We start from the raw sequence: 10,652 nt of genomic DNA, 5'->3' as shown, positions 1-10,652 counted from the left end.
AAAAGAATGAACAAATCAGTCTTATAAGTAATACAACCAAAACACTCCTTGAAGAGAGGATGACAAGAATTCTGCTCACTTACTATGGATATATCATCAGTAAAGACCAATCACTAAAAGAAAGGACATCATGGTTGATAAAGAGGAAGGTCACTGAAAGTGAGGGAAACCCTCCATGAGATGGACTGACACAATAGCCATAACAATGGACTCAAACATACCAATGATCATGAAGGTGGCACAGGACTGGGCAACATTTCACCCTGTGATACATAAGGTTGCTATGAGTCAGAGCTGTAACTCCAGGGCAGCTTACAACTATAAGGGGAGGTTGGTGTTTCATTCTCTGCTAGCAAATGTTTAGTTAGTATTCTTGCTCATTTATCCATGTCTGTATTTAAGGAGGGAATAAGAAAATTGAAGGGTGATGGCAGGATGGAGAGATGGAGTGGCCATAGGGCAGCCTCGAGTCCAGTCCTTCTGTGGGGCAAGAATGCGTTTTTTTCACCGATCAAGTAGATGCTGTGGAAGATAAGTGGCTTGATCCACCTTGCTAGAACCTCATTTAAGGGGCTAGGTGCATTGCTGGGTGCTGGCACTGGCGCAAGGGAAAACATCAAATTCGAGATAGAGCTTCCATGAACTTTATGTGGCCTATGAAGAGTTTCAAACAAGGGTCAGCTATCCCCCAGAGAAGCAGAGATCAAAGAAGAGAGAACTCCAACAGTTACCAGTTAAGGGGTATTTTTTCCTCATTCCTGACCTTCCTTGTCTCAACACACAGGAGAAACCAGGCCTTGAAAGAGGAGTTGAAATGTCTTGAGAGCCAGAACCACAACTTGCCACCAAGACTCTACCACCTACCATCAAGAAATCTCAGGTCCCACTGAAGCCACAAGACTGACATTTGGACACTGACTAGAAAAAGTTATGGCATCACCTAGAGTGGTTAAGGGATGGAAAAGATGCAAAAAAAAAAAAAGCGAGCAGAGACAGATGGAACTGTTTTTGTTTGGGAGCCATCCCATTAAGAGGGCTCAATAACCTGATTATATTGACAGTTGTTGGAACCAAACCTCTTTACATTGCACCAACATTCTCTAAAGACTGAGTGAACCTATAAATATGTGTAAAATATGGCACACCTGCCCTCTAGCAACAAGGATGTTCTGTTGGAAAACAAATATAAAGCAGGATAGATAATCAAACAAGTCCAGAACGTGGCTACGTGTAAGGCGTTTCTTTTCCTGTTTCCCTGCACTGCGTAGGAGACTGATTTTTTTTTTTTTTTTCCACCAGTTACAAATGATGGGTGAGTCTAGTGGAGAGGGATCCACTTCTTGAATTGCAAAATAGAACAGACTGTGATGATTAAGTCCCTAACGAATTGTTTCTGAATTGCTTAGTTTGAGTTGCCAGAAGATATCCGAGACCGAGATGGAAGCCCTGAAGGCAGAAGGTAGCTGCAAATTGCGACCTGAATATTGGAGAAATACGGTATTTATCAACCTTCATAAGTAATCGAAGCTACAGCACCATCACTGTTGTCCTACCAAAAAACAAAAACCTTACATCCTCAAAATGGAGGCTTTCGTGATACTTATTCATAAAATCGTTTCTGCCATAATCCTATAATTCACTGAAAAAACAAGTATAATGAAAGACTAAAGAAAACAAAAGCATATCTTCACTAGATCATTTATTTAATCAGTTACCAAAATCATCTTACCTTTCCGCTTATCGGAAAAGTCCTTGCTTAAAAACATTTACAAAGAGTTTCATTTCAATAAATGTACTATGTTGCTTTATACTACATTGCCAGCCCTGGTTGGAGGCAGTACTCCAAAAAAGCCAATGTATGTCTTGTGTCTACTTATTCAGCTTTTGCGGGGAATAAAAGGGAAAATGAGAGAAGTCCTTTTCGGCTTTGAGGTTATCTTTTCCAACTAGTCAACAGGCACAGGGCCCAGAGATGAGCGTGCCGGTTTTCCCGCGCCGGGTGCAGGGACATGAATATTTAACACCCGCTTCCAGGCCTCGCGCCTGGGGTATACCCACAACCCCCCGCGGCTCAGCGAAATCGTGCTAACGGTGACCCAGCGCTGCATCTTGGAACAGAGCGAGGTCGCCCGCCGGGCACTTCCCAAGACCTTGGTCCCAGGCCCGCGGGCAGAAGGCGGGACAGCTGAGTCTCCGCCAGTTAGCACAGTGCGGGACGGAAGCATGTGGTCCGCGATGTGCTGGTGACCGAACAGCTCCCTAGGGAAGGGCATGGAGTGGCGCTGAGGCCAGGACCGACAAAGGGAACACCAGCTGTAGAGCCTGAAAGATCTTTTAACCAGAAACCTTTAGTATGGAGATTGACACGTCCCATGCTGAGCCCTAATGCCTGTAGTAAATGTCCCATACCTCAAACTCAAAGCCTTTTATCAGAAATCTGCATGGCTCCAAAAAGCCTCTCTCCCACCTTTGAAGACTAAAGAGGGCTTTCACCCTCCCCCCCAGGTTTCGCAGAGAGTACGCACATATCAAAGAGATCCGCCTGGCCCCAATAAATCTCTCACTCACCTTTGAAACCGGGGGAATTCCAACCTGCCCCAAATTCCCAAACCCCTATCATAAAAACCAAATTATCTACTCCACCCTATGTTTCTCTATAAAGATCATTAATGTAAGAGCACGGGGTCTTTTGCTCAACCCATTGCGAGGGTGAAAGCAAGGACCCTAACTTAAGTTAGCTAATAAACTTTCCTATTGCTCTTTGCATTATCGTGTGTTGGCAATTCCTCGCCCCGAACTCCTTCATAACCTGGGCACAACACAGCATCTCAGAACCCCAGGCAGAGTGGGGAATGATTCGAGAGGAAGGTGACTCAGGGGACGTATTTAGGGGACACTCTTCTCGCACTTCCCCAGTCTAGGACTCAAGGCTCAACATCGTAACCACCTTAAAGGCAACTCCATAGTGCACCTCTTCACTGCACCGCACAGCCTCACGGGACGCTTCAGTTTTCCTGCGCTGGCAACCTCCGAGAAATGGCTTCGGTACCGCCCCTGCCGCGGAGCAGGACGGGAGAACCGAGAACTTCCCCTTCCCTTCTCTATACGAGGGAGGAGGAGTGTATTTCCGGCGTTACATTGGCCTTACGAAAGGGGTGGAGCTAGTTTGGGTCCTCCCACAGCCCAATGGGACGGGGCGAAGAGTGACAGCCCCTCTGTCTGCGCTAAGGCCCACCCCTGCGCCGGAAGGAGGAAGGCGTGGGGCGCACTGGTCTCAGGATGGGAGAGTCAATCCGGCGTACCGCGCGAGGTCACATGACGTAGCTGCCGGTGGAAACGGGGCGGGGGCGGGAAAGAAAAAAAAAGCTGCCGGTGGAGAGAGGTGGAAAAGGGAGGGGTGGTGCTGGAGGAGGGTGGGGCAGCCCTAGTTCCCCACAGATCACGTGCCACAGGAAGTGGCGCCCACTGCGGAGAATCAGAGATGGGGACCTCCCTGGACATCAAGATTAAAAGAGCGAACAAGGTTTATCACGCCGGGGTAAGTACGGTGGGCGGGCCTGCAGGTTGCGTCGTCTTCAACCCCGTGCGCGCTTCTGAGCGTCCTGAGGCGGGGTTGGCGCGCGCCTGCAGGTGCGCCCCGCCAGGTGCGTCCCAGTCGGGGTAAGCTGCCCTGCAAGGGCCCCCGGCAGTGGCGCCACCAAGTCTGTGGGGCGTGCAAGGGCGGGAGGGCTGGCGCCGGGGCTGCAGCCCGAACTGTTTGATCCCTTGGACGTTTTACCGACTTGGGTCACAGGCTGCAGTTTTCCAGGGATCCTTGAGGGTGGAGCAGCTCGATGAACAAATGCCTCTTTCCCTTTCTCCTAAAATGCAAAAGGGTAATGTACGAACGGCAAAAATAATCTTAAAAGCAGAAATATGCATATCAGGTCGTGGTCAGTCCTAACACTACACGCAAGTTACTCAGTTTTATGGTTTTATTCTTTAACCTACAGAATAAATATATTTAAATGAAAGTTGAACAAAAATAATACATTAACTGTGCCATTAACAAGTTTTATGGTTGCTTCAACCTGCTCAGGCCTCAATTTCCTCATTTGCAAAATGAATATTTTCTCAAATTTCTCTGACTGGGGAAATCTCAATCCTGCGTCTACATCAAGTCAGGGAATTATTAAATATGATGAACTGGGTCACACCCCCAAGAGATTGGTGATTCTGATGTGCAGATAGGGTTGAAAACACAGCTAACTAACACTCCTTGGAAAAAATTTATAGCAATGGTTGGTCAGGTGAATGCATGGCAATCTCAGAAGGGATGGAATATCAGGCATTGACTGAATGCTAAAACCTTTGAGTGAAAGACTGTTGGGGAAATAGGATATTTACACAGACTCCAATGGTCACCCCACAGATGAAGCACAAAAAGCTTCCTTTATAATGGAGGAATCTGACAGTCAACACATTAACAGAAACCCAAAAGTGAACACCACTGTACCATCACCAGTAAGGAGACAAACTGATATATACTTTCTGGCATGATTCATTGAAAAGGACACAACTCACCTACGCAGTATTGCTGCCAAATATTTTAATCTGAATTAGTTCATAAGGAAACAATCAGGCATATCCTAATTGAGGGACATTCTGTATAATAATTGGCCTGAACTCTTAAAGGATGTCAGTGTTATGAAAAAAAGAGGGAGGCTTTTCTAGATTAAAAGAAATGACAACAAATACAATCCATGTTGTTGTTGTTAAGTGCCGTCGAGTCGTTTCCGACTCATAGCGACCCCATGCGAAACACTGCCCGATCCCACGCCAGCCCCACAATCCCTGCTATACTTGATCCCATCATCGCAGCCACCGTATCAATCCATCTTGTTGAAGGCCTCCCCCTCTTTCGTCGACCCTCCACCCTACCAAGCATGACATCCTTCTCCAGGGAATGGTCCCTTCTTAAATACAATCCATATTCCTTGATAAAAAATAATATGGATTATATGTAAGATAATTTTGTATTGGTGTTAAGTGTCTTGAGTGCGCAATTTGTATTTTGGTTATGTGGGAGAATGCTCCACGTGCTGAGGTATTTAGGATTAAAGTGTTGGGCCAAGTCTCAATTGCTCCAACAAAAACTTGTGTATGTGTAGGAGAGAAAAAGAAAATGTTAACAATTGGTGAATCAAGGTGAATAAAGTTTTTATAATAGCTTTAATGAGATATAATTCATATACCATAAAATGCACCCTTTGGAAGGTGTACAAGTCAGTGGTTTTGGTATATTTACAGAGTCCTGCAGCCATCATCACTGTTTAATTCCAGAACATTTTCATCACCCAAAAGGAAACCCTGTACACATTAACAATCACTTCCCATTTTTCCCTCCTCCCAGGCCCTGACAACCACTAAACTATTTTCTGTACCTATGGGTTACTTAATCTGGACATTTCATATACCTCTTGTTTTTAGGTGCATTTGGAGTCATTTCAAACTCGTAGTGACCCTATGTACAACAGAATGAAATACTGCCTGGTACTCTGCCATCCTCTTTTGAGCCCATTGTTGGAGCTGTTGTGCCAGTCTATCTCATTCAGAGTCATCTTCTTTTTTCCTGACTCTTTCCTTTGCCAAGCATGATGTCTTTCTCCAAAGACTGATCCCTCTTGATAATATGTCCAGCACACATGAGATGAAGTCTCACCATCTGCACTTCTGAAGAGTGTTGTGGCTGTACTTCTTCCAAGACAGATTTGTTTGTTCTTCTGGCAGTCCATGGTATATTCCGTATTCTTTGTCCAGCTCTTGCATGCATATTGAAGTGGTAGAAAATGCCATGGTTTAGGTCAGGTGCACCTTAGTCTTCAAAGTGACATCTTTAGTTTTTAACATATTAGAGATCCTTTAGCAGATTTGCCCAATGCAGTACGTCATTTGATTTCTTGACTGCTGCTTTCATGGGCATTGATTGTAGATTTAAGTAAAATGAAATCCTCGACAACTTCAATCTTTTCTCCATTTATCATGATGTTGCTTATTGGTCCAAAAACCAAACCAAGTTCAGTGACAGCTAGTCGATTGAATTCATAGTGACCTTATGGGACAGAGTAGAACTGCCCCCATAGGATTTCCAAAGCTGTAAATCTTTATGGCCGCAGACTGCCTCATCTTTCTCCTGAGGAGTATCTCATGGGTTCAAACTACTGACCTTTTGGTTAGCAGCCCAATGCTTTAACCACAGCACCACCAGAGCTCCTTTATTGGTCTACTTGCAAGGATTTTTGTTTTATGTTCAGGTGTGATCCATACTGAAGGCTGTAGCTTGATCTTCATCAGAAAGTGCTTCCAATCCTCTTGGCTTTCAGCAAGGAAAGTTGTGTCTTCTGTGTATCTCAAGTTGTTAAGGAATCTTCCTCCAATCCTGATACTGCATTCTTCATATAGTAGTTTCTCAGACTTTGAGCTCAGTATACAGACTGAATAAGTATGGTGAAAGGATATACCCCTGACACGTACCTTTCCTGATTTTAAACCATATAGTATCCCTTTGTTCTGTTCAAATGATTGCCTCTTGGTCTATGCACAGGTTCCACATGAGCACAAGTGTTATCAAATTACCATTCTTTGAAATGTTATCTGTAATTTATTAATAATCCACACAGGTGAATGACTTTGCATAGTCAATAAAATGCAAGTAAACCCTTTTTTGCTTTCAGCCATGATCCATTCTGAACTAGTGATGCTATTTCTCATTCCATATACTCTACTGAATCTGGCTTGAATTTCTGGCAGTTCCTTGTCAATATACTGCTGCTGCTTTTTTTTTTTTTTTTTTTTTAAGTTCTCTTCAGCAGAATTTTACTTGCATACGATATTGATGATGATGTTAGTTGTTAGGTGCCATTGACTTCTCTCTGATTCAGAGAGAACCTACGCACAGGAGAATGAGACACTGCTATAGCTTTGTTGCAGCCACTGTGTCAGTCCATCTCGTTGAGGGCCTTCCCCTTTTTCATTGACCCTCTACTTTACCAAGCATGATAGCCTTCTCCAGGGAATGGTTCCTTCTGACAACATGACCAAAGTAGATGAGACAAAGTCTGGTCATTCTTGCTTCCAAGGAGCATTCTGGCTGTACTTCTTCCAGGACAGATTTGTTAGTCCTTTAGCAGTCCTTGGTACTCTTAACATTCTTCTCCAACACCGCAACTCAAAAGCATCAACTCTTCTTCAGTCTTCTTTATTCATTGTCCAGCTCTCACATGAATAAGAGGCGATTGAAAATACATTGCTTGGGTTAGGCGCACCTTAGTCTTAGATCTTTAAAGTAGATTGCCCAGTCTTCCTTCCGTGGAGTGGCTGGTGGGTTTGAACTGCCAACTCTCTGGTTAGCAGTCAGATGCCTTAGGCACTATACCACCAGAGCTCCTTAAAGTGAAAACAACCCTTAAAGGCTAAGGAGTGGAAAGTACTATTTACAAAACATTTATGTTGTATTAGGTATTATAAGTAATCTCCAAAACTTCCTACCAGTGAGTCCATTCTGACTCATAGCAACCCCTGTTGGGTTTCCAAGGTTGTAAATCTTTCCAGAAGCAGATTGCCTCATCTTTCTTCCATGGAGCAGCTGGTAGGTTTGAAACACCAACCTTTCGGTTAGCAGCCAAATGCCTTAACCCCTATACCACCAGAGCTCCTTAAAAGTAATCTAGAGGTGATTTAAAGTATACGGGAGGATTTGCCTAAGGTTCTGTGTAGATACTACACCATTTTATGTAAGGGACTTGATCATCTGAGAATTTTGGTATCTGCTACTTTAGTATCTGCCAGGATCCTAGAACCAATCCTCTGCAGATACTGTATTTTAAAATGACTTTGTTTTTGTGGACACAGAGGTTACAGAACTTAACTTAGAAACCAAAAGTATACCCACTGCCATCAAGTAGATTCCAACTCATAGTGACCCTACAACTGCTCCATAGGGTTTCCAAGGCTGTAAATCTTTATGCAAGTAGACTCTCATCTTTCTCCTGGGGAGCAGCTAGTTGGTTCAAACAACCAACCTCTTGGTTAACAGCTGAATGCCTTAACCACTGTGCCATCAGAGCTCCTTCCTAACTTAGATTTAAAATTGACATTTGGTTTTTTTTCCTAGAATAAAATGCAAATTTGAAAAGATGATTTAAAAAAAAAATCACAGTTGAATTTTTAAATTATAAAAGTAATATATGCCATATTAGAAACTTATGGTACAGAGTGTTGCAAAGTGAAAAGTCAAATTCTTTTACTTTCAACTCTTTTCCCTGTTCCTGAAGGTATCTTCTGGTGGTTTGTGTACTGTGTAGACATTTTATATGAATAAATGCATGCTTGCGCCCCCCCAACTTACTGTTTTTGTTTAACAAAGAATATATCTTGGATACTTTTCCATATCACTGCATCTCCATCAATCTCATTCTTTTTTTAGATTTTTATTGAATCCAAACAAATTCAGTATCATCTCAAGAAACTTACAGGTCTGAATATAGAGGGATAGGTAAATAAGTAAAACAAACACACACACAAATAAAGTACTCAAATAGGAGTCTCTGTGGTGTAACACCCTGGGTGGCCCAGTCTGTTAAGTGCTCAAATACTAGTCAAAAGGTTGGGGGTTCAGACGGATCCAGAGATACTTTGGAGGGAAAAATATACTTCTGAAAGATCACACGGACTTGAAACTCCTTTGAACAGTTCTACTCTGTGATACATGGGGTCACCATGAGAATTGAATCGATGGCGACTGGTATAATGTAAGAAGGAGAACAAAGTAGGCAACGGGTTATTTCAGGGGCAAGAGGAGAAAGGGTTCTTAATGGAGTTTCCCGGAAGTGACAATCCTTGAACCTAGTTCTGTAAGTTTTATATGAGGCCATATAAAACTGCCTCTCCTCTGCATTCAGTCATTTGTTTCAGTGGAGGAATAGACAATGTGAGCAAAATGAAGCAATAGCTTGTAAACATTTGTGAAGCAATCAGATTTAAATAAAACATTTCTTTTACCCTTTTCACCAAGCTTTTAGTTACTCACTCATCTAATTTGACAGCCCCACCTCCCTTTTTTAAAATCACTTATCTTTATAGCAGGCTCTGGTGGCACAATGGTTAAAGCTTTTGGCTGCTAATCAAAAGGTCACCAGCCCTTCACAGAAAAAGGTGTGACAGTGTGCTTCCATAAAGATTTACAGCCTTGGAAGCCCTATGGGGCAGTTGTACTATGTCATGCAGGGTCAGGAGTTGGATTTGACTTGATGGCAGTGGGGTAGCTTTATGGTATTTCCAAAATATTTGTTGTATTTTCTCTGGGTTTATATTCACTCTCTCTCTCTTAACTAAATAATCTGGCTGTTCAGCACATTACCTTTTGAAAATGCAGACATTTCACATTAAGTACTGCTTTAGTTGCAACTCACAAGTCTGTTGTATTTAAACAATACTTTTGTTATTTACCCTATAATTATGAGCAAACACCTTTTTGCAAATCTTTTAATTTGAATCATTTTATTCCCAAGTTCAGAACTCAGTGTGCCTTCTTGGGATCCTAATTAATCTGTATGTAGGATGGAGATGATTTTAACTCAAAGGTTTTTGATCATCCAAAAATTAAAATGAGATAATGTTTTAAGACATTTTTTATAGGCTCTGGCCCATAATAGGTGGTCAAATGGTGCTTGTGGTTGAGTCAGGCTCAGACTCATGGTGACCAAATGCACAACAGGACACAATACTGCTGGCTCCTGCATCATCTCTATGATCATTTGTAGATTGAACTGTTGCTGTCCACAGAATTTTCATTAGTTGATTTTCAGAAGTAGATCATCAGGCATTTCTACCTAGCCTTAGTCTGGAAGCTCTGTGGAAACCTGTTCAACATCATAGCAACATGCAAGCTTCCACTGACCTTACGGGTGATGGCTACACATGAGGTGGTGGTGGTATTATGTTTTCCCATACTCCACAATCTCTGTTCACGCTCAGAACTGTTCTTCTCTGCCACCATGTTAAATATGCTTTCAGTATATTACGCACTGCATAATCGGCATACATCAGATGCTTTACCGGTTGTCAGACGCCTCTCCAGTGTTGCCTCATTGGAGGAGGGTCAGCGATCCAGATGCCTGTAGAGATTACAGCGTTTTGTTACTGAAAGCTGAGTGGTTTAAATATTGCTGAATACTTCTTTGCTTGGTGCAGTAGATGTGTGTGTTTGATCAAAAAGTTCAACTCAAATGCATTGTAAGTTATGTCTTTCTATGAGGGAAGTTTATTGGTTAAAAGAACCCTGCTGTAAATCATGTAGTAATGTAAATAATTCACTTGTTTTAAAAATTTAAGATATTTTGCATTCTTAAATCCTGACACATGTACTCATGAAAATGACACTTAAAGATTGTGGTTGTGAAAAACATAAGTAAGATATTTACTACTGAGCATACCCAGATTAAAAGCCAGGAAGCCAGACAGAGGAACAGTCAGCCACAGGGACCCAGGTGGGGGTGATACGAGAGGTCTCCAGCAGCAGGACAAACTTGTCTGTCGGTTTGTCCTACTGTGGTGACATGTAGACGTGAGTTTTGAGGCTGAGCCTCTGGTGTTTAAAACCCAGCGAGATGAAC

At 42.8% G+C, this 10,652-nt stretch overlaps 1 protein-coding gene across 1 annotated transcript in view; it reads left to right on the top strand.

Annotated features, from left to right (window-relative positions):
• Nucleotides 1-3,481: 3,481 nt before the first annotated feature.
• The window catches only part of VPS26C (VPS26 endosomal protein sorting factor C), an 83,143-nt gene continuing 75,972 nt past the window's right edge, over nt 3,482-10,652 (top strand). The window contains exon 1 of the mRNA XM_042781612.1: nt 3,482-3,538. Within this exon, the coding sequence (XP_042637546.1) occupies nt 3,482-3,538 (57 nt within the window). The remainder of the gene's footprint in view (nt 3,539-10,652) is intronic.

Source organism: Orycteropus afer, unplaced genomic scaffold (assembly GCF_000298275.1).
Source record: "Orycteropus afer afer isolate SDZICR_OR568_19922 unplaced genomic scaffold, OryAfe1.0 scaffold00137, whole genome shotgun sequence".
NCBI lineage: Eukaryota > Metazoa > Chordata > Mammalia > Tubulidentata > Orycteropodidae > Orycteropus > Orycteropus afer.
The sequence above is the reverse complement of the archived record's forward strand: the minus strand, read 5'-3'. Positions and strand labels throughout refer to the sequence as shown.